We start from the raw sequence: 25,303 nt of genomic DNA, 5'->3' as shown, positions 1-25,303 counted from the left end.
ACAGATCCAAGGTTTCTGCATAGTTACCCTAACGGTGCAGGGGAGGGAGTTCAAAAACTACAAACTACACGTCCTTCCCCAACTCTGTGCCCCCACATTACTGGGATTAGATTTCCAGTGCAATCTACAGAGCCTTACGTTCAAATTCGGCGGCCCAATACCTCCACTCACTATCTGCGGCCTCGCAACCCTCAAGGTGCAACCCCCGTCCTTGTTTGCGAACCTCACCCCGGATTGCAAACCCGTCGCCACTAGGAGCAGACGGTACAGCGCCCAGGACCGGACCTTCATTCGGTCCGAAGTCCAGCGGCTACTAAAGGAAGGCATAATCCAGGCCAGCAATAGTCCCTGGAGAGCACAGATGGTAGTAGTGAAGACAGGGGAGAAACAAAGGATGGTCATAGACTATAGCCAGACCATCAACAGGTACACACAACTAGACGCGTACCCTCTCCCCCGCATATCCGACATGGTCAATCGGATTGCCCAATATAAAGTCTTCTCCACCGTGGACCTCAAGTCCGCCTACCATCAGCTCCCCATCCGCCCAAGTGACCGCAAGTACACAGCCTTCGAGGCAGACGGGCGATTATACCATTTCCTAAGGGTCCCATTTGGCGTCACAAACAGGGTCTCGGTCTTCCAACGGGAGATGGACCGAATGGTTGATCAACATGGGTTGCGGGCCACGTTCCCGTATCTCGACAATGTAACCATCTGCGGCCACGACCAGCAGGACCACGACGCCAACCTCCAAAAATTCCTCCAGACCGCCAAAGCCTTGAACCTCACGTACAACGAGGACAAGTGCGTTTTTAGCACCAACCAGCTAGCCATTCTGGGCTACGTAGTGCGCAATGGGATAATAGGCCCCGACCCCGAACGTATGCGCGCCCTCATGGAATTTCCCCTCCCGCACTGCTCAAAAGCCCTGAAACGCTGCCTGGGGTTTTTTTCATACTACGCCCAGTGGGTCCCCCAGTACGCAGACAAGGCCCGCCCCCTAATACAGACCACGACCTTCCCTCTGTCGATAGAGGCTTGGCAGGCCTTCAGCCGCATCAAAGGGGATATCACAAAGGCCACGATGCGCGCCATCGACGAGTCCCTCCCCTTCCAGGTCGAGAGCGACGCCTCCGACGTAGCTCTAGCGGCCACCCTTAACCAAGCGGGCAGACCCGTGGCCCTTTTCTCCCGAACCCTTCACGCTTCAGAAATCCGCCACTCCTCAGTGGAAAAGGAAGCCCAAGCCACAGTGGAAGCTGTGCGACATTGGAGGCATTACCTGGCCGGCAGGAGATTCACTCTCCTCACCGAGCAACGGTCGGTAGCCTTCATGTTCGATAATGCACTGCGGGGCAAAATCAAAAACGACAAGATCTTAAGGTGGAGGATCGAGCTCTCCACCTTCAACTACGAGATCTTGTATCGTCCCGGAAAGCTGAACGAGCCGTCCGATGCCCTATCCCGCGGCACATGTGCCAACGCACAAATTAACCGCCTCCAAACCCTCCACGAGGACCTCTGCCACCCGGGGGTCACTCGGTTTTTCCACTTTATCAAGTCCCGCAACCTCCCATACTCTTTAGAGGAGGTCCGTACAGTCACAAGGGACTGCCACATCTGCGCGGAATGCAAACCGCATTTTTTCAGGCCGGATGGTGCGCACCTGATTAAGGCTTCCCGCCCCTTTGAACGCCTTAGTCTGGATTTCAAAGGGCCCCTCCCCTCCACCGACCGCAACACATACTTCCTTAATGTGGTGGACGAATACTCCCGCTTCCCATTCGCCATTCCCTGCTCTGACATGACCGCGGCCACAGTCATTAAAGCCCTGAAAACCATCTTCACACTGTTTGGTTGCCCCGCATACGTCCACAGCGACAGGGGGGTCCTCTTTCATGAGTGACGAGCTGCGCCAGTTCCTGCTCAGCAAGGGCATAGCCTCAAGCAGGACGACCAGCTACAACCCCCGGGGGAATGGGCAAGTAGAGAGGGAGAACGGCACGGTCTGGAAGACCGTCCTACTGGCCCTACGGTCCAGGGACCTCCCAGTTTCACGGTGGCAGGAGGTCCTCCCGGACGCTCTCCACTCCATCCGGTCGCTATTATGTACGAGCACTAATCAAACGCCTCATGAGCGTCTCCTTGTCTTCCCTAGGAGGTCCTCCTCTGGAACGTCGCTGCCGACCTGGCTGGCGGCCCCAGGACCCATCTTGCTCCGAAAGCATGTGCGGGCACACAAGGCGGACCCGTTGGTCGAAAGGGTTCACCTCCTCCACGCGAACCCGCAGTACGCTTACGTGGAGTACCCCGACGGCCGACAGGACACGGTCTCCCTGCGGGATCTGGCGCGGAGTATAAGAAGCCTGAGTCCTCCCCCGCAGGCCATTCTACTATCGAGCTGCGGGGGAACAGACAGGCTTAATAAAGCCTCATCGACTTCACTCTATTCGTCTCACGGAGTCTTTGTGCGCTACACAGAGGGACATAGATAAGCTGCAGAGCTGGGCTGAGAGGTGGCAAATGGAGTTTAATGCAGAAAAGTTTGAGGTGATTCATTTTGGAAGGAGTAACAGGAATACAGAGTACTGGGCTAATGGTAAGATTCTTGGTTGAGCAGAGAGATCTCGGTGTCCATGTACATAGATCCCTGAAAGTTGCCACCCAGGTTGATCGGGTTGTTAAGGAGGCGTACGGTGTGTTAGCTTTTATTGGTAGAGGGATTGAGTTTCGGAGCCATGAGGTCATGTTGCAGCTGCACAAAACTCTGGTGCGGCCGCATTTGGAGTATTGCGTGCAGTTCTGGTCGCCGCATTATGGGAAGGATGTGGAAGCATTGGAAAGGGTGCAGAGGAGATTTACCAGGATGTTGCCTGGTATGGAGGGAAGATCTATTGAGGAAAGGCTGAGGGCTGTTTTCGTTAGAGAGAAGAAGGTTAAGAGGTGACTTAATTGAGGCATACAAGATGATCAGAGGATTAGATAGGGTGGACACTGATAGCCTTTTTCCTCGGATGGTGATGCTGTGGAATGCCCTGCCTGCAACAGTAGTGGACTCGCCAACATTAAGGGCATTTAAATGGTCATTGGATAAACATATGGATGATAAAGGAATAGTGTAGATGGGCTTAAGATTGGTTTCACAGGTCGGCACAACATCGAGGGCCAAAGGGCCTGTACTGCGCTGTAATGTTCCATGTTCGATGTTCTATGAGCTAAAAATGGGATCCTGTTCAAATGTACCAGGCCCCGCTGGCGGTGGCAGCGCGCTATATTTCCCTCGCTAGTGGGAGGATGAAAAAGAATAATTTGAACCTATTTGTGTCTGATTCTCCATGTCCCCATGATGCTCTAGGTTTCTCAGCTGGGATTGACCGTGTGGATTGGTACAAGTATTTTCAAGTGTGGCCCTGACACGGTGGACCTCACAGTGGGTCAGGTGGGTAAATATGTAACATAGGTGCCCCAAAGTTCATCTAAGGGCCCCCGTATCGCCTACAAAACATGACCATCCTGCCCCCCAGCATCCTCATCAGAGTTCCAACAGAGACCCGCCCATCAGACCCTCAGTACAGACACCCCCATCAGACCTTCAACATATCTAAAGCAGCAAAGTGCTTTGACTTCGGAAATGGTATGGGAAAATGCAGTGATTTTGCAGCTTACTGCCTGGATTGCTCTTCAGTTTTCAGGCAGACGGTGGGGAGGGGGAGTTGGGTCACCCTGATGTGACGCGTAATTTCTGTGATGGTGGGAGGGGAGAGGAAGAGAGAATGCACCTATATGGCAGTGTGGGGTGGGCAAAATTTACATTGTGGGGAGTGTGGGGTGCCCTCCGCCGGAGCTGGATATCGGGCAACCAGCTCAAAATGGCAGCCTGATACCGGGATTCCAATGGAATCCTCCACGCATAAATTTTCATGGCAAGGGAGAGGGAATCACTCCTGGTGCCGGTCCTAGAGTCAGCAGAGAGTAGAAACGACTCAACTCCAGGGGGAAAACTGAGTCTCCTGAACAGGCAATCCAGCCCAAGGAATGTTTTTTAATGCAGCGAGTCATTAGGACCTGGCCTGCCCTGAGAGTGTGGTGGGTCAAATTCAATTGTGGGATTCAAAAGAAAATTGGATTAGCACCCAAAGTGAAAAGAATTTGGAGGGCTACAGGGATACAACAGGGGAATAGGAATGGCCAGGTGCTCTTATGGTGAGAGCTGACACGGACATGACTGGCTGAATGTTAAATTCTTTTATGCTGTAGCCATTCTATAATTCTATTTTGGTTGTGAGGTTGGAGGTCAAGAAATGTTTACGGATACAATTGGCAATTACATTAAAAAAAATGCTGGGACTTACTTTTGTAAGAGCGTGAAACTGATCATCAAAAAGAATAAAATCACAAAGGGCTGTGTCTCCGGTTGGGAGACTGGAAGTTCTCCCGCCAGAGTGGAATCTGCCAGAGTGGAGGTAGGTGTGATGTCCAGAAGTGATTCCCTCTCCCTTACCGTGCAAAATTATGCATGGAGGGGAGCTTGCAGGATTCCATTCAGAATCCCAGTGGGCAGCCAGGTACCGAGGTCCGGCGGTGACCCCCCCTCCTCCCACATGCAAATCCTGCCCCTCCCGCTGACAAGTAGGGGCACCTGCCCCACCACCCCATGGGAATTTTGGGTCACCCGCACATAGCATGTATGATTGAGGATGACCCGACCCTCCCCCACTGACTCTTCATCAGACTCCAATCAGAGTCTCTCACAACTGTGAACCCCAAATTCGGAACCCTCCATCTCCATATCAGATACCCCCCTCCCATAATGGAGATTCCCAAATGAGTCACCCTGCCTGGAAAAATTCTAGCTATGATTGACAGTTCCTCAATCAGAAGTTAAATGCTTTCTTCTGAGAAAAAGAGGAAGTGAAAGCACTTATCTCGATATATTTGAGATACATTCAAGCGTGAAGGGAAATGAAAATAAACTACTTTCAACACTTGAGTCTGAGGCAGCAGGTGTAAGGGACTGGTAAATGAAAACACAGTGATTTTTCACTGTTTCTGCCTAGACTTCTCCTTAGCTTCCAGTTGACTGATTGGGGAGGATCTCTGATATGGGGGTCTCTGTTGGGGTCTTATATGAGGGTCTCTATTGGGGGTGCCTAATGGGGGAGGGTCTCTGTTGGGGATCTGATGGGAGGGTTTGATATGGGGGTTTCTGTGGAGGGTCCAATGGGAAGGGTCTCTGTCGGTGGTCTGATTGGGGTGTCTGATATGGGGGTCTCTGTTTGGAGTGTGATCTGGGGGTCCTGGTTGAAGGTCTGGTGGGGGATTTGATAGCGGGGCTGTGGAGTAGGCAGGATTTACATTGTGGAGGGGATGTGTGTCCTCTGATAGACTCTTGGGGTACTAATGCTACATACTTACCCCCTTGATCCACCACGGTGTCCACTGCATCAGGGTCATGCTTGAAAATAATTGCACTAATCCACACTCATGTGAATCCCAGCCGACAGGGCCAGAGCATCAAGAGGCGTGGAGGATCGGGCTTCATCAATAGAGACTTCAACGAGGCTAAAAGCAATTTCTGTTAATAGTTTCCCTCTCTTTATATTTGAGAAGGGATTAGGTTTTTTGCTAGAAAAGCACACTAAGCCAAGAAAGAAACAGATATGGACGGAGAAATCCAGCTGTCTAAAAAATCTTGTAAAACAATGGGCGCAATTGAACTAAAAGACATGAGGATCCACTGCCCCTTCATCCAGATGACCAGTCTCAAGTGAGATGTCAATGTTCAACAAAATTATCCTTCTTTGCTACTGACCACATGGCATTGTCTTGTAGGATCACCATCCGATGGTGCCAGGCTCTCCGGAGTTGTAACCCCACACCACCCAAGAGAACACCTCGGAGGCGAGTTCCAAGGAGAACACCGGCGATGTGCCACAGTTTTAATGCACATCTCCCACCAGCGCAGAAACACACACCTCAGTGGGTGACATTAGTGGACTGGGTTAGGGGGCACTATCTGGCGAGCACCACACAGTTGCCGATGCCCAACATTGTGGAGGCAGCAGTCAGAAGTCTGCTGGATCACAGATCTCATCTGGGTCCCTTCCTGATATCAAGCCTCTGGTCAGAGCTGATGCAGATGATAGGACACAGCCGTGACATTCAGGAGTGGGTGTCAGCAACATTCGCAAGGGCGACTGGAGGAATCATAATAATAATCTTTATTGTCACAAGTAGGCTTACATTAACACTGCAATGAAGTTACTGTGAAAAGCCCCTAGCCGCCACCTTCCGGCGCCTGTTTGATTACCCAGAGGGAGAATTCAGAATGTCCAATTTACCTAACAGCACGTCTTTCGGGACTTGTGAGAGGAAATAGGAGCACCCGGAGGAAACCCACGCAGACACGGGGAGAATGTGCAGATTCCACACAGACAGTGACCTAAGCCACGAATCGAACCTGCGACCCTGGAGCTGTGAAACAACAGTGCTAACCACTGTGCTACCATGCTAAACATAATGTTAAGTATATTTGTATTTGTGAGTGATAGGAACAAGGTATAAGTATAAGTTACAGCCACCGTACCATGTTGGATCCCAAAGCATCCAGGCACAGGAGATGGTGCCAGCAACGCGCGGCATTCAGGGCAACACTGCTCGACTTCCCTGAATCACTACCGCCCTTGATAACACAGCTTTCCACTTCAAGGGTCATAAATCCTCAGTAAAATGCAAATACACAAACAAACCCACAGACTTAAAGGCAACTCTTTTCAGTGAAACCAAAACTCAGGACACAAATACAGAAATAAAAATTAAACTTAAAACTATAGCTTATTTGCAACACCTACAAATACAAATCTCTATGTCCTAACAATAGGGTAGAATCTTCCGTTCCAGCCAGTGGTGAGAATTGTGGCAGGCAGAGGCAATTAATTTGGAAAGTGAAGGAAAAAGTCGGTTTCTTGCCGGTGGGAAATTAGTTTGAATTTTGTTGTCATGAATTTGATGCTGGGTTAAAGGCTAGTTTCCCACTGATCTATGTCAAGAGTCATATTTGCATTGATTTGCATCAAATGAATGTTCATTAAAAGGCCAACTCCCCGGAATTACTTTCCCTCTTCAAATGAAGTGCCCCACCAATGAAAGGTCTGTTTCCCAACTGTATATAAGTGATGTGCACCTGGCAAATTTCAGTTTGCAATGATTTTGAGTTATGCAGATGTTCTTTCTCCTTCTGGAGCGTAACTTCACTCAAGTTCCATTAGCAAACGCTCTGTCAAGGCTAAACAAGAGAGGCAAGTGAAGGATGGAGGTGTGGGGTTTGGATAAGGTGGAAGAGTTGAACGAAGGCGGGACAGGGGAGATAGGCTTATAGGGGAAGGGTGGGGAAAGCGTCTGGCGATGAAGGGGAGAATATTTTGGGAACAGAAGTTGGGGGTGTTTGGGGAAGGGCTGTAGCAGTGGGGAAGAGCGTCCAGGGAAGGGTAACAAGTGTGTCCAGGAAAGGGGGGAGGGGAGGGAGGTATTTTAGAGGTCAGGCCAGTGCTGTCGACGGTGAGGTGCTGGGGGAAGAACTCAGGGTACATGTAATAGGAACAAACATCACAGTCAGAAGATGGTAAGGTGTGGACACCCTTTACTTGGAAGGGGTGCAGTGGGGATTCTATGTCTAGATGGAGGCCAGGTGAAGAGCTTAGCATTTGCCTTTGAGATAGAGTGAAATGTGTAAAGGATCTGCTCACTTAACTTATCATTTTAATCCATTCACACATACATTGAGGCGTAGATGATGCAGCTGCAGGAAGCCCTGTCTTGGTAACGGCTCTCACCCAGACATGGAGAAGGAAGACCCCTTGTCATTTGGCACATTGCCATGAGAAGCAAGGGCCTGAACAGCAAGAAGCAGCATGGCCTGTATAAAGCCAAGAGATTAGCGAGCATGGAACATTGCGGCATGGTGACACAGTTGTTAGCACTGCTGCCTCATAGCGCCAGGGACCTGGGTCTGATTCTGACCTTGGGTGAGTGGAATTTGCACATTCGCCCTGTATCTGTGTGGGTTACCTCTGGGTGCTCCGGTTTCCTCCCACAGTCCAAAAGAAGTGCAGGTTAGCTGAACTGGCCACGCTAGATTACTCCTTAGTGTCCAAAGGTTAGGTGGGGTTACAGGAATAGGGCGGGGGATTGGGCCTAGGTAGGGTGCTCTTTCGGAGGGGATGGTGCAGATTCGATGGGCCAAATGGACTCCTTCTGCATTGCATTGCAGGGATTCTATGATTGCAACAGCGGGCAAGGTGAGAGTTGGGTAGGTGAAGGTCACATCAAGTGGGCCATGGAGGGGTACAAGACAGGTGGCTCAGATAACAGGACAAGACTTGGTCAAGATGGACATGGGGATGGTAATAGGTATCGGCTCTGAAGAGAGGAAAGGCATGTGGTTCATGGTAATGGGGGAGGTTCAAGGGTAACAGAGGGGGTATTGGGTAGGTCTATGGTGAAGCAAGAAGTTGGTTGGTGACAGGAGGAGGGTAGAAGATAGTGGAACGAGTTTGAAAGGTGAAGCACACCTTTTTTCAAAACTACCCTTGACCATGCAGTTAGTCAGAGATCCATTAAGGTGAGAGGAGGGTCTTTTTGCGTGGGTGGAGTTCAAGGTCAGCACAAATGGCCGACTTAAGGGACACCTTGATAATTATGAGACAACTGGATGTCAAAGATGCTCAGTTGTGTTCTCCTCTGTATGGTGAAGCCTGGGTTACAGCAGCTTTGTTACCCACTCATTAGTCTCATGTAATTGAGATTGCAGCACGTTGTGGAGCAGCCGGTCATTCTGTGCCATTTGCCATCGCCTAGAGTCAGAAGCAGGATTGAAGATAGAAAGGGAGATAGAATGCCTCCAAAAGGCACGGCTGATGGAGAGCAGCCAATCCATGACTCCCAACATCCATCCTCCTGGGTGAGCGGTCATGGCTGACAAGGGATCATGTGGTTAGTCTTTCTATCTTGCCACGGTCAATGGACCCTCTATAGAGTCTTGAGGAAAATGGAGACAAGTAGAAAAGTATCCATGTTAGGCTTCTGGCTCATCAGCCTGGTCAAAGAGCAATGTCTCCATACACATTCATGTATGAACGGGAGGATATCCTCAAGGACATTCTTTACTTGGAAGGGGTGGGTGGGGATGCCATGACTAGATGGAGGCCAGGTGAAGAACTTAGCACTTGCCTTTGAAATAGAGTGACATCTGTAAAGGACATGCTCACTCAATGTATCATAGAAGTTTACAGCATGGAAACAGGCCCTTCGGCCCAACCAGTCCATGCCGCCCAGTTTTTACCATTAAGCTAGTCCCAGTTGCCCGCACTTGGCCCATAACCCTCTATACCAATCTTACCCATGTAACTATCTAAATGCTTTTTAAAAGACACAATTGTACCCGCCTCTACTACTACCTCTGGCAGCCCATTCCAGACACTCACTACCCTCTGAGTGAAGAAATTGCCCCTCTGGGCCCTTCTGAAACTCTCCCCTCACCTTAAACCTATGCCCTCTAGTTTTAGACTCCCCTACCTTTGGGAAAAGATGTTGACTATCTACCTTATCTATGCCCCTCATTATTTTATAGACCTCTATAAGCCTCCTACGCTCCAGGGAAAAAAGTCCCAGTCTATCCAGCCTCTCCTTATAACTCAAACCATCAAGTCCCGGCAACATCCTAGTAAATCTTTTCTGCACTCTTTCTAGTTTAATATCCTTTCTATAATAGGGTGACCAGAACTGCATACAGTATTCCAAGTGTGGCCGTACCAATGTCTTGTACAACTTCAACAAGACGTCCCAACTCCTGTATTCAATGTTCTGACCAATGAAATCATTTTAATTTGTTCACACATACATTGAGGATCGATGATGCAGCTGCAGGCAGCCCTGCATTGGTAAGGGCTCTCATCTAGATGAGGAGAAGGAAGACCCGCTGCCGTTTGACACATTGTTGTGAGAAGCAAGGGCCTGAGAAGCAAGATGCAGCAGAGCCTGTATAAGGTCAAGAGACTGGCGAGCATGGAACATTGCAATGGTGATCATTGGCCCCACCATTGGTGTACTGCTAGTAGTGCTCTTATCTAGAGATGAATAAAAGGTAATAGAGGCACACTAGTATGTCCCGGGATGTGGGTGCTCATCTCTGTGAGCTTCTCCAGTACGAACTGCAGCCGCAACGACTCTTGAGTAGTGCGTAGCTCCAGCCCTGAAACACGTTAATGTATGTACCAGGACCTTCAACCCCTAGGTATCCACAAGGCGGGCAACGTCCTGCCTGCCGTGCCAATTAATTTAATGAGTTCCTCAATTATGCACAATTAATGAGCTGAAAAGTTGAAGATCACGCATGTTCACCCATCCCGCTGCCCAGCAAGACTCACATCAATTTTCCTGCCCACTACTGTATAGAGTCTCCAGAATAGAAAATGCTACCCACAGTTATTCTCAAGTCAAGCAGTATTAAGTTACATGAATATATTACTTTCAGTTTCTTAATACTTTCTAAACAAAAATGAACTAGCAATTATAAATATGAATGCACTGTATCAATGATGGTAATGTAATTTGCATCTAAAAGAAATTAAATAAAATGTCATCAAATTTTCATTTCAATAATTATAATCTTACAGCATATTGTACAGGGTATTTTTACACTGATTTGAGCTTTTTTAATTAAATTTGTTTTGCAAGGTTTGTTGCTTTTATTTTAGTAAGAAATACATTTTGGGAGCCATCCTCAATTTACACGTTCTTTTTGTTTCACATATAAAGAAGAAACTATTTACCTTCACAAAGTTTTTGTTTCATTATTTCTCTAATTCTGGAGATACCAGTGTAGTCCTTTACATGGAACACATATGTGGATGATGGTTTATTAGCAATTGCCTGAAGTTCTGCATCTTCTATTTCCTGACCAACTCCAATTGCAAACAATATAATTTTGTTTCTCCTTGCTTCCTCTGCTGAGTGCTTCACATCATCCTGGGACTTTCCATCTGTAAGTACAATTGCTACTTTTGTCACAGCATTCGCAGCCCTGGTTGAGGTAGCAAACACATTGTTAACTCCAAATGTTATAGCTTTTCCTGTTCTGGTGTTTCCACCCCGATATAATATGGCGTCCATTGCTTTCATCAGGTCTTCATTAGACCTATGTTTGTCCAATGCAATTTCCAGTAGAGGATGATCACTATATTGTATGACACCCACTTTTGTAAACGTAGTTCCTATTTCAAAACTGCTGGATATGTTGACAATCCAGTTTTTGACTATTTCAAAATCTTTTGGTCCGACACTAAATGAGCCATCCAAAATGAAAACTAAGTCATTTGGAGCAGTTCTGCAGCCTAAAAGAAAATAAAAATGGTATTAATAAAAAGGAATAATATGCATATTATCCACTTTGGTAGTAACAGTATAATTTTTGTGCTAATATTTTAATGCACTTTTTAAAGAATCTGAGTAAGACACAGGCCTGCATTTAATATTGCACTTAACTGTTTGGTGGTCCCATCTATATTTTTAAGTTAGGTATTATTACGATCCCAGACCACACAGTGGCTAGAAAAATGGACAGAAACCCCAATATTTAATTTTAATTTTGTAAGACTATGAGGAAAGGATACCTCGCTCCAGGAGTGATCTCACGAAGAAATAGGAGTACAGTATATTAAACAAAATTGTATTACTAACACAGTATTAAAATATCTTTAACATCACAGCAGAAAATAACAATTACTCCTTAGACAATGCTAATCAATACAGTCACACAGTAACCATTAACTGCTATCTTTATTCCCACTCAAACAACCAAAAAGAACCACCTCAGCTCTCAAACCACTTTAAATAACTAGCCCTTATGAATAAGACTATAAGACATAGGAGCAGAATTAGGCCAATCGGACCATCGAGCCTGCTCCACCATTCAATCATGCCTTATGTTTCTCATCCCCCTTCTCCCCATAACCCCTGATCCCCTTATTAATCAAGAACCTATCTATCTCTGTCTTAAAGACACTCAGCCTTCTGCAGCAGTGAGTTCCACAGATTCATCACCCTCTGGCTGAAAAAAATTGTTCTAATCTCTTTTAAAGGACCATCCCTGCAATCTGAAGCTGTGCCCTTGGGTTCTAGTTTCTAACTACTAGAGGAAATATCCTCGCCATGTTCACTCTATCTAGGCTTCTTGGTATTCTGTAAGTTTCAATGAGATCCCCCTCATCCTTCTAAGCTCCATCAAGTACAGATACATAAACGCTTCTCATATGACAAGTTCTTCATTCCAGGGATCATTCTTGTGAACCTCTCCTGGACCCTTTCCAAGACCAGTACATCCTTCCTTCGATACAGGGCCCAAAACTGCTCACAATATTCCAAATGGGATCTGACCAGAACCTTATACAGCCTCAACAATACACGCCTGTTCTTGTATTCTAGCCCTCTCGACATGAATGTTAACATTGCATTTGCCTTCCTAACTGTGCAGTGAGAGCAAATGCCTAACTTCTGGGGCGAAATTCTCCCGAAATGGCGCGATGTCCGCCGACTAGTGGACAGCAGCACGGACCAGGCAGCACGGTAGCCTTGTGGATAGCACAATTGCTTCACAGCTCCAGGGTCCCAGGTTCGATTCTGGCTTGGGTCACTGTCTGTGCGGAGTCTGCACATCCTCCCCGTGTGTGCGTGGGTTTCCTCCGGGTGCTCCGGTTTCCTCCCACAGTCCAAAGATGTGCGGGTTAGGTGGATTGGCCATAATAAATTGCCCTTAGTGTCCAAAATTGCCCTTAGTGTTGGGTGGGGTTACTGGGTTATGGGGATAGGGTGGCGGTGTTGACCTTGGGTAGGGTGCTTTTTCCAAGAGCCAGTGCAGACTCGATGGGCTGAATGGCCTCCTTCTGCTCTGTAAATTCTATGATGACTGGCGCCCAAAACGGTGCCAATCAGACGGGCATCGCGCCGCCCCAAAGGTGCGGAATGCTCCGCATCTTTGGGGGCCGAGCCCCAACATTGAGGGGCTAGGCCGGCGCCGGAGGGATTTCCGCTCCGCCAGCTGGCGGAAACGACCTTTGTTGCCCCGCCAGCTGGCGCGGAAATGACATGTCGGGGCGGCGCATGCGCGGGAGCGTCAGCGGCCGCTGAAAGTTTCCCGCGCATGCGCAGTGGAGGGAGTCTCTTCCGCCTCCTCCATGGTGGAGACCGTGGTGGAGGCGGAAGGGAAAGAGTGCCCCCACGGCACAGGCCCGCCCGCGGATCGGTGGGCCCCGATCGCGGGCCAGGCCACCGTGGGGGCACCCCCCGGGGTCAGATCGCCCCGCCCCCCCCCCCCCCCCCCCCCCAGGACCCCGGAGCCCGCCTACGCTGCCTTGTCCCGCCGTTCAAAAGGTGGTTTAATCCACGCCGGCGGGACAGGCAATTTATCGGTGGGACATCCGGGCTGGAGAATCCAGCGGGGGGGCCCGCCAACCGGCGCGGCCCGATTCCCGCCCCCGTCGAATATCCGGTACCGGAGACTTCGGCAACCGGCGGGGGCGGGATTCACAGCAGCCCCCGGCGATTCTCCAACCCGGCGGGGGGTCGGAGAATGACGCCCCAGTTCACAGCTTCCTCTAAAATTCCATTCACCTGCTTTCTGCAAAAATGCCCAATACCTTAATGCTTAATACCGTTCAGTAACTAATTCATCTTGCCAAGCTGAAGTCTACTTAAATTTACAGGAAACCGCCCTTAATCCAAGAAAAACTGCATTAGCCTAAGTTTTTTATGATGACTTAATTGCATCCCAGGCTCCCAAAATCTTAGCTGTTTTTCAAACTAGGATTCCTTTTTAAAACATGATGACAGCAGTCACATACACACACTAACCCAGGCTTTTGACCCATGCTGCATCAAATACCTATAACTTTAAAAAATATATTTTTTATTTTCCTCCTTTTTCACATTTTCTCCCAAATTTACACCCAACAATAAACAATAATCAGTAACAAATGTAATGTCAATCCCCATATCAACAACAATGATCCCATCCTCCCACCAAACCCCAGACATTAGCCCGCATGTTAACATAAACAAATGGCAAAAAGGGTCAGGAATCACCCATCGTCACCATTAACACATACAGTCCCCTCCCCCCCAACCCTCCCAGCCCCCCAACCCCCCTTATGTTCAATGTGATCCAATTCTCAAAAGTGCATAATGAATAACGCCCATGAATTGTAGAACCCCTCCATCTTTCCCCTCAGTTCAAATTTGACCTTTTCAAGCGTCAAGAATTCCAGCAGGTTCCCCCGCCACGCCAGGACACAGGGTGGAGAGGTTGATATCCACCCTAACAGGGTCCGCTTTCGGTCGATCAACGAGATGAAGGCTACAACATCTGCCTCCGCGCCCGTTTCCAACCCCGGCTGATCCAACACCCTGAATATGGCCTCCTGACGGCCCGGGTCCAGTTTCACGTGTACTACTTTAGAGATTACCCTAAAAACCTTCTTCCAGTAATCCTCCAGCTTTGGACAGGACCAAAACATATGAACGTGGTTTGCAGGGCCCCCCCGCAACGTTCAGACACATCTTCTACCCCCTCAAAGAGCCGGCTCATCCTCGCCCTTGTATGGTGCGCTCTATACACCACCTTCAGCTGTATCAGCCCCAACCTCGCACACGAGGTGGAGGCATTCACCCTCCGGAGCATCTCACACCAGAACCCCATCTCCATCCCCTCTCCCAACTCTACCTCCCACTTTGCCTTGATCCCTTCTAGCATTCTCCTCCTCCAAAATATGCCCCGTAAACCGCCGATACTCCCTTCTCCAGTCCCCCTGTTGTCAGCACCTCCTCCAGCAACGTGGAAGCCGGCTCTACTGGGAAGCTCCGTATCTCCTTTCTGGCAAAGTCTCGAACCTGCATGTAACCAAATACCTATAATACAATACATCTGAAATTCTTATCTAAAGGCCGTGGATAGTGAGGAATTTTTGATCCGCAAGCCACATCTCCGAGTTTCCTCCCCCCACAATCCAAAAATGTGTAGGTTAGGTGAATTGGCCATGTTAAATTACCCCTTAGTGTCCAAAGATGTGATAGGTTAGGTGGGGTTGCTAGGATGGGGCGGGGGAATGGGCCTAGGTGGGGTCCTCTTTCGGAGGATCAGTGCAAACTTGATGGGCCAAATGGCCTCATTCTGCATTATTGGGAATCTATGGACATTTCTTGGGGTTTTACTTTGAAGAAAATGACATACATGTGCTTCTTGCAAAGTAACAATCATTTCAGCAATACCAAATATGGAGGCCTGCAGATATAAATCCAGTTTACAAAGAAAACAGTTCTGAAACTATTCAAAAATGTTTGATATAATGGGCGTTCAGTTTGGTAACCTTTGTAAAGTTCTTCACCTAGGCTCCAAATTCCACCTGATGCAAGGAGAAACTCACACGTATCTCACCTTCCTGCCTGGTGCAACTAATGTTACCACAAAACCCACTATGGAAGACTAGTGAGACCATTCTGGATAGGAAGAATAATTTTCTGATTTGTCCCCATAGTCCCTGCACATTTACACATAAACATAAGATATGAATAGTCTCTTGATAACACAGAACTTGAGTATTGCTGAAAAAAAGAGACATTCTGTTTAATCATTTCATCTCTCATTCATTTCATTATATAATACATGGTTTGCCATCCATCATTTCAGCAAGGGCTCCAGATAGTTTATTTATGCTTGAAAATGTATTCCAATTAACAATAACGAGAATTATATATAGAATTATTGAATCTCTACAGTGCAGAAGGAGGCTACTTGGCCCATCAGGTCCACCTCGACACTCCGAAAGAGCACCCCACCAGGGACACTCCCCATCCACCCCACCTCTTTCTTGCAACCTAACTGCACTAAGGACAATTTAGCACAGCAATTCCACCCAACCCGCAAATCCCCAGGTCCAGGAGGAAACCGGAGCACCCAGAGGAATTGAACGCAAACACGGGGGGAAAGTACAAACTTCACATAGACACCATGCAAGGCCGGAACCGAACCCGGATCAGCAGTGAGGCAGCAGTTCTAACCACAACTTCTGTTTTGACATTCCTCAGGCCCGAATTTCACGTTGCTCATTCGGGCATGTGCCTGGCACAGAAGCACGTAAAATCATGTAAAAAGATGTTGGGCGTGTGCCTTGAAGGCATCGCACAATGTTTTGTTTGGCGGGCACACATGGAAGTTGGAAGGACGTCTGCTGACAATCAAGCAATTTAGCCCGTTAAGGGGCCAACTGAATGCAATTTTAAATGGCCCGCCTGCTTTTACGATTGGTGGGTGAGCCAACTGCCCACGTGGCCTCCAAATCTTAGCTACAACCAGGGAGACGGAATGAAATATCCTGGTGGAAAGAAAATTTAAAGAAGATGTCCAGGGACTGAGGTTTGTGTTTGAATGTGCTGTCTCGACACTCGTTGCATAACTTTCCCATTGCGATTTATTTTTCACAGGTCTGCAGATCCCCCGAGACATCTTCGCAGCGGCTGTTGTGCTGGGGGAGCCCAGTTGGAGCGTCAGCCCACAGCGTCTCTTTTCTTAGCACCCACGCTCCCTAAGTGCCTGATAGCACTTCAATGAAGCTATCCTAAAAATACATCACTGTATGCCAAAATCGTTTTCATAATACCATCATTTCTCAGGAAATGGGATTTAATGAATAATTTAATCTTTATTATTGTCACAAGTCGGCTTACATTAACACCTCACTGAAGTTACTGTGAAAATCCCCTCGTTGCCACACTCCAGTGCCTGTTCGGGTACACAGGAGGAGAATTCAGAATGCCCAATTCACCTAACAGCACGGGCGAAATTCTCCGTTATCGGCGCAAAGTCCGCCGATCGGCACAAAAAACGGTGCAAATCCGACTTGCGTCATGTTGGAAAAATGGGTCGATAGTCTCCGGCCCGAAATGGGCTAGCAGCGACGTGACGGGATCCGCGCTTGCGCACGTGGTTCACGCCGTGCAGCGTCATACACGCCGCACGGCGTGACGGCTCATAAGGCCGCGCTGCTCCCCCCCACCCGACCGGAACACCCGACTGGATGGCTGGCCGCCGCTCAGCCCCGAGGTTCCAGTCACGGGATGTGGAGGCGCTCCTGGACGCAGTGGAGCAGAGGAGGGACGCCCTGTATCCCCTGCACGGCCGCAGAGTTGCCCCACGCCAAAGCCGGCGTCTGTGGAGGGAGGTGGCAGAGGCCGTCACCGCTGCGGCCCTGACACCACGGACAGGCACCCAGTGCTACAAGGTGAACGACCTCGTCAGAGCAGGCAGGGTGAGCCTCCCCATATTCCCCCCTCCCCCATATCCCCCCTCCCCCATATCCCCCCGCCCCCATATACCCCCCACCCCATATACCCCCCTCCCCCATATCCCCCCTCCCCCATATGCCCCCTCCCCTTATCCCCTCTCCCCCATATCCCCCATACCCCCCTCCCCCATATCCCCCCTCCCCATATCCCCCCCTCCCCCATATCCCCCCTCCCCCATATCCCCCATATCCCCCCTCCCCCATATCCCCCCTCCCCATATCCCCCCCTCCCCCATATCCCCCCTCCCCCATATCCCCCATATCCCCCCTCCCCCATATCCCCCCTCCCCATATCCCCCCTCCCCCATATCCCAAAGTGAATCCAGCCCTAACCTTAACCTCTGCAATGCACGCGCAACCGATGGCGTGCATTCATATACCTGCCTAACACTGTTGCCTTTTACCCCTGCCACCACCCCCACCCACCCCCCCGCCACAGGAGAAGCGCGCACACAACAATAGGGAGCATGTGAGGACTGGAGGAGGCCCCGCTGATGAGAGGCCACTGACCGAACACGAGGAAAGGGCCCTGGAACTGGCTGGCGGACCTGAGGACCGGGAGGTTGCTGATGCAGAGGTCGGGGGCGTACTAGCAAGTGAGCCACCGACAGCCCGTCCCCATATCCCCCCTCCCCCATATCTCCTGATCACTGCCTGCGTGTCTTACCATGCATGCTTCATTGTGTATCTCAGGAGCAAACGTCGAGGCACCCATCCCCGCAGATGCAGACCGCCCGCAGGATGCCCCTCGGAGGCCACGGGAGACGGATAGACCCGGACCCTCCGGCATGCGACGCCCGCAGGATGCCCCTCAGAGGCCACGGGAGACGGAGAAACCCGGACCCTCCGGCATGCGACGCCCGCAGGATGCCCCTCGGAGGCCACGGGAGACGGAGAGACCCGGACCCTCCGGCATGCGACGCCCGCAGGATGCCCCTCGCACACCACGGGAGACGGAGAGACCCGGACCCTCCGGCATGCGATGCCCGCAGGATGCCCCTCGCACACCACGGGAGACGGAGAGACCTGGAGCAACAGGGAGACGACACCCCCGTTACGTGCGGGAGGGACGAGTCAGGCATGTGCCACCCAGCGACGAGGGGGGCAGCCACAGGCCCCCGTCACATCCGAGCCAGGACACCACTACCCAGGACACCACTACCCAAGACACCACTACCCAGGACACCACTACCCGGGACACCACTACCCAGGACAGCACTACCCAGGACACCCCTACCCGGGACAGCACTACCCAGGAAGACGAAATACCGGACAGTGACTCAGAGTGGATGGGTGGAGACGAACCCCCACCCCAAAGTGCCATGCACTCAGAGTGGGACGAAGAGCACGACACAATGCCACTGCTGTCACCAACACCCTCCACCATCGCAGAAACACTCACCTCGGTTGGGCACTTTAGTGATGAGGCGTCTGGTATACTCACTGGTGCGCACAACACAGCCGTCCCGGTACAGCAGGTGGAGGTAGGAGCAGCAGAGGGGCTGGGCGGTCGGAGGGCAGCCCAGCCCAAGCGAACATCTGCCGCCCAGGGTTCCTGGAGTTTCCACACCCACACATAGATCCGATGCAACCACCGACCCGGAGACGAGCGAAGAGGGTGACGGCCAGCTTGCGGCGGCTGCAGTCGCAGGTGGAGGAGTCCACCCGCGTCCAGGAGCTGGAAGTGGTGCCGGTCATGCGTGCCACCCAGACCGACACCGCACGGGTGGCGTCCGCGATGGAGGCAATGGGTGCGACGGTGTCAGACATGGGGAACGGTTTGTGAGGACTGGGGCTTTCCGTGCAGGCGGCGTCTGTGGCCCAGGACATGGCTGCCCTCTCACAGGAGGCCATGAGCCAGTGCCAGCGCCAGATGGCAGAGGCGCTCAACACCATAGCCCAGTCTCAGCAGGCCATAGCCCAGTCTCAGCAGGCCATGGCCCAGTCTCTGCAGGCCATGGCCCAGTCTCTGCAGGCCATCGCTGAGGGCATCGGCGCCAGTGGCCATGTGCGAGCCGGCGTCGCACTGTCACAGACAGGGTTTGCCAACCCCCTCGGCTCCATGGCTGCAAACCTGCAGACCCCTGTCGATACCAGCACGGGCCTCCAGGACTGGCAGCACCAGATGTCGGGGGGGCGTCGGATGGCCAGTCCGTTCGCATCCCCCACCCATGTAGAGGCCTGGGGGCCATCGGGCACCCCGAGTGAGGAGGAGGTGGTGTGGTCCGTCCCGGCTCCCCCTGTAGGTGAGGTCCCGGAACACTGCGACACCTCGGACTCCCCCCCTTCCGTCCCAGGTGCATCGGGTGGGCAACAGGCAGGACAGGCTGGCAGCTCGCCATCCCAGTCACCCGGGCCGCAGCCTGGCCCATCTAGGCCAGGACGCCCCAGGATACGGCCACCAAAGGGATCCTGTGTCAGAGGGCAGGAATCACAGGAGTCCACCTCCAGTTCTGCTGTACCGTCTGGGGAACCACGTAGACGTAGTCAAAGGGCCCGTAAGGCCAAACAATTAGACACTGAGTAAGTTGGCACGGGTACAGGGCACAGATGAGTTTTAGGGGCTAGGGCACGTGCATGAACTCGTTTGGTTATTAAAGTCAATGTTACACCTACAGAAGCTGCCTTTGTGCTCTGTCCAAAGCGTGCGGGGGTGTCATGTACGTTGAGCGCAAGTTTGTGTGTGAGGGGTGGTCTTACCTCAGCCCCAGGTGAGTCTGCCCCCTTCCCCCTGGGCCGCCATCAACATCCCCCCGGGCAGAGGACGGGACCGTGCGCTGCAGTGTCACAGCCGCATGCAGGGATGGTCCGGGTGGATGGTGGTACTGTGGCCATGGGTCAGACATAGTCCAACGATGTGGAGCCAGGAGCTCACCGCAGGGCGGGTTGTCATCATCCTCCATGGCCTGCAATAGACACGCGTCCACCCGCAACTGTGTGAGCCCGGCCGTTGTGCCGCAGGTGGATCGGCAATGGTGTGCATGCGGGTGGGGTGGGTGGGGTTGGGGAGGGGGGTGAGGGTGCTGGGTGGGTGGATGGGTGGGGGGTGTGGGTGGTCGGCTGTTGCCATGGTGTGCGGTCTGTGGCCATACTACCCGATTCCCACGCCCATCTAGTCAGTGAAGCGGGCGGCTATCAGTCTGTCCCGTGCCCGCTGGGCCAGCCGGTAACGGTGGACAGCCACCCGCCTGTGTCTAGCCCGTCTGCCCTGACCATTGCCCCCATCCCCCTCATCTGGGAGGACTGCGCCTCTTCCTGCTGCTCCTCCACTCCGCCCTCCTCTGCCTGCGGCACATCGCCCCTCTGTTGGGTTCTGTTGTGCAGGACGCAACACACCACAATGATGCGGCCGACCCTATCTGACTGATACTGGAGAGCGCCCCCAGAGAGGTCCAGGCACCTGAAACGCATCTTCAGCACGCCAAAGCACCTCTCGATCACTCCCCTTGTCGCTACATGGGCATCATTGTAGCGGTTCTCCGCCTCATTGCGTGGCCTCCGTACAGGCGTCATCAGCCACGATCGCAATGGGTAGCCCCTGTCGCCCAGCAACCAGCCCCTCAGCCGAGGATGGCGTCCCTCGTACATGCCGGGGATGGATGACCGCGACAACACGTATGAGTCGTGTACACTGCCTGGGTAACGGGCGCAGACTTGCAGGATCATCATGCGGTGGTCACAGACCACCTGTATGTTCATCGAATAGGTCCCCTTCCTATTGGTGAACACGGCCCTGTTATCTGCAGGTGGCCGCACGGCGACGTGCATCCCATCGATCGCGCCCTGGACCATGGGGAACCCGGCCATGGCAGAGAAGCCCACGGCCCGGGCATCTTGGCTGGCCCGGTCCACAGGGAAGCGGATGTAGCGGTGCGCCATGGCATATAGGGCATCTGTCACTGCCCGGATGCACCGATGCACCGATGTCTGCGATATGCCGGACAGGTCCCCACTCGGTGCCTGGAATGACCCCGTTGCATAAAAGTTCAGGGTAAACGTAACCTTGACGGACACGGGGAGAGGGTGTCCCCCGCCAGTGCCACGCGGTGACAGGTGTGCCAGCAGGTGGCAGATGTGTGCCACGGTTTCCCGCCTCATCCGGAGTCTCCTCCTGCATTCACGGTTCGTGAGGTCCTGGTATGACTGCCGGGCCGGTACACACGGGGCGCCCTCGGGTGCCTCCGTTGCCGTGAGGCCGCGACGTCCTCCTCCCCCTCCTCGTTCTGTCGGTCAGGTGTCCCTCCAGCCTGGGCGGCTGCCGCCTGCCCCTCTGCGGCAGGCTGCGCCGCCTCTCTGGCACGCTCCACCTCCTCCTCATCCAGGGCAACATGGACATTAGCGGCTGCCGCCACGGCGGCCAACATCGCTGGATGATCGGAAAACATGACGGCCTGGTTGGGGGGGGGGGGGGGGGGGGAACGACGGCATGTCATCATTGCCCATATCCCCTCCTTCCCCCCAGCCAGGTGGCATGGACCGCATGGGTCCAACTGTTGGAGGCTGGCACCTGGCCAGGTGGACCAACTCACTTGCCCCCCCATCCCCCTCCCCGGCACGGACCCCCCCCCCAATCCCCCTCCCCGGCACGGACCCCCCCAACCTCCTCCCCCGCACGGACCCCCCATCCCCCTCCCCGGCACGGACCCCCCATCCCCCTCCCCGGCACGGACACCCCCCCATCCCCCACCCCGGCACGGAACCCCCCCAACCTCCTCCCCGGTACGGACCCCCCATCCTCCTCCCCGGCACGGACCCCCCCCAACCTCCTCCCCGGCACGGACCCCCCATCCCCCTCCCCGGCACGGACCCCCCCATACCCCTCCCCGGCACGGACCCCCCCAACCTCCTCCCCGGCACGGACCCCCATCCCCCTCCCCGGCACGGACCCCCCATCCCCCTCCCTGGCACGGACACCCCCCCCCATCCCCCTCCCCGGCACGGACCCCAACCTCCCATCCTCCTCCCCGGCACGGACCCCCCATCCCCCTCCCCGGCACGGGCCCCCCCCCCAATCCCCCTCCCCGGCACGGAACCCCCATCCCTCTCCCCGGCACGGACCCCCCCCATCCCCCTCCCCGGCACGGACCCCCCCCATCCCCCTCCCCGGCACGGACCCCCCCCCCCATCCCCCTCCCCGGCACGGACCCCCCCCCATCCCCCTCCCCGGCACGGACCCCCCCCATCCCCCTCCCCGGCACGGACCCCCCATCCCCCTCCCCGGCACGGACCCCCCCCATCCCCCTCCCCGGCACGGACCCCCCCCCATCCCCCTCCCCGCCACGGACCCCAACCTCCTCCCCGGCACGGACCCCCCATCCTCCTCCCCGGCACGGACCCCCCTCCCGGCACTCCCCCGGAGCCCAGCCCACTCTAACCACCCCCCGCGCCGCACACACACACACACAACCCGAGACACACCTCTCCCCACACATTCAGACTGCGGCCACGCCATCGCCTGCCCAGCAGCCAACCCCCCAGGCCGTCACTCACCTCCACGCTGGTCGGCGTGAACCTGGAGCACAGGTTCACGCCGATGAAAAGGAGGTTTGATTTACGTCGACGTGAACGGTCATCACGTCGACGGGACTTCGGCCCATCCGGAAGGGAGAATATCGGCAGGCCCAAAATTGGCTGCCTTGCGCAGACCCGTGCCATTCTCCGACATCAGCGGCGCCATTAACGCCCCGCCGACTTTTCTCCCTTTGGAGACTTCGGCAAACGGCGGGGGCGGGATTCACGGCGGCCAACGGCCATTCTCCGACCCGCTAGGTCCCGTACAATCTGAAACAGGAAAAGTTATAATAGAGAAAAAGGAAATTGTAGAGCAATTAAACAACTACTTTTGTATTGTCTTCACACAGGAAGTGGAAATGAGTGGGCGGGAGGGAAATGAGGGGGCTGAACTGACGGACACAGCCTCGTCCTATGAGAATCTGGTGACGATGAGGCCCTCCCTGGTCCTCTGGGCATGTCGGCTTCTTGCCATCGCATGTCCTCTATCTAACAGCTCCTCCTCGGGATCGTCCTTCAGCCCCTCCTGGTCCATTTCCTCCTCCTCACATGAGGCCGCATGTCCCTCCTTCTCCAGGATGTCGCCCTGCTGCTGTTCCAGGTTGTGGAGGGCACAGCAGACCATCACAATGCACGAGACCCTCTGAAGGGTGTACTGCAGAGCACCACGAAGGCGATCCATCGGAACCGCAGTCCAATGCCCTGCCCAACGACAGCACGGGTGGTAACATGGGCCTCATTGTAACGGTCTGAGGCCTCTCCACTGGCAACATCAGCCATGGCCTCAGCGGGTATCCATTGTCCCCAAGAGCCAACTCGTCATCCTGGGTTGGTCTTCGAAGACACCAGGTATCTCCGAGTGTCCCAAGTTGGAGCTGTCATGAACACTCCCTGGGTAGCGGTGTAGTAATAATCAGGGCCTAGTTTTAAGGCCGATTAAATTGAATATCTTAAATTAAAGAATTGGGCACTTTAAAAACCACAGTCTTCAGAAGCCTGCAGAATCCAAGTATACAGAACTCAAGACAAGCTGCCGGGTCTGTCTGAAGCAGCCCCTGAATAACCCATCAAGTAATTATCATTGCTACTTGAGATTCACTGGCCTATTGTCCACAGTTCCTGATATCCCATCAACTGATAGTCACTCCTACTGAAGATGCATTGGCCTATTGTTCACAGTTCCTATAACCCATCAAGCAATTATCGCTTCTCCCAAGCCGGGCTCAGGTGCCCTGTCAACAGGTCATCAACCAGACCATTGGGCACTGAGACCCTGCCTCCTGAGACTCCATTGGCCGAAGGCCAAGGGCAGGTGGAGGAAGGAGGTGGGTGGCGACAGGAGCATAAAAAGATAGGCATTTTTACAGACATCTGGAGAAAAAGAACTGGAATCTAAGACAGGAAGCAAGAGACTCAAAGAAAAGACTCAAGGCAAAAGAGTCGAAGCAAAAAGACTCGAAGCAAAAGACTCGAAGTAGGAGACTCGAAGCAAAAACTCGAAGCTTGGTGTGTGAGGTGACCTTGACCAGACCAGGAGAAAGGAAGCAAGCAAGGAACAGCCAGCGAGAAATATCTTTACAAAGAGGAACCAGAGGGACTCGGGGATCGGATCTGCAGATTACCAAATCACCTTTACGAGAAGTATAGTCGAATCCTGGGTGTTTCTTTTATGTATAGTGGGCAATTTATGGGTTAACTATATTTAATAAAGTGTGTTGCATTATATCTGTGTCCTACTTTGTTCTCCACATAAATAAAGACACCTGGGTAAACATTAATGAGAAGAGCTGGTTGAAGTAGTGGCAGCACGGTAGCACAGTGCATAGCATTGTGGCTTCACAGCGCCAGGGTCCCAGTTTCAATTCCCTGCTGGGTCACTGTCTGTGTGGCGTCTGCACGTTCTCCCCATGTCTGCGTGGGTTTCCTCCGGGTGCTCCGGTTTCCTCCCACAGTCCAAAGACGTGCAGATTAGGAGGTTTGGCCATGCTAAATTGCCCTTAGTATCCAAAATGTTTAGGAGGGGTTATTGGGTTATGGGGATAGGATGGAAGTGAGGGTTTAAGTGGGTCAGTGCAGACTTGATGGGCCGAATGGCCTCCTTCGGCACTGTATGTTCTATGTTCCATGTAAAGTATCTGAATTGGACAGATACAACAGCGGGCACACACATACATGGAGGTTGCACATGGACAGCAGTTCCGGTGCCCTTGAGTTGTATGCAGGAAAATGGAAATGACTACTCACCTCCTCACTTCCCTGCAGAAGCCATCACGCCAGTTTCAAGTTTTTGAAAAGAGGTACTAAACGGCACCTGCATGATTTCTCGCTGGGGATTCGGGTAATTCCTGGGAAGCCGCTGCATTCAACTTCAATCTCGCTAAGAGATTGAAATGAATGCA

At 52.8% G+C, this 25,303-nt stretch overlaps 1 protein-coding gene across 1 annotated transcript in view; it reads right to left on the bottom strand.

Moving 5' to 3' along the window:
- Positions 1–25,303, bottom strand: part of col21a1 (collagen, type XXI, alpha 1) — a 485,509-nt gene that overhangs the window by 404,211 nt on the left and 55,995 nt on the right. The window contains exon 3 of the mRNA XM_072498439.1: positions 10,833–11,393. Within this exon, the coding sequence (XP_072354540.1) occupies positions 10,833–11,393 (561 nt within the window). The remainder of the gene's footprint in view (positions 1–10,832; positions 11,394–25,303) is intronic.

Source organism: Scyliorhinus torazame, chromosome 4 (genome assembly GCF_047496885.1).
Source record: "Scyliorhinus torazame isolate Kashiwa2021f chromosome 4, sScyTor2.1, whole genome shotgun sequence".
Lineage (NCBI taxonomy): Eukaryota > Metazoa > Chordata > Chondrichthyes > Carcharhiniformes > Scyliorhinidae > Scyliorhinus > Scyliorhinus torazame.
This window is presented reverse-complemented; position numbering and strand designations above follow the sequence as displayed.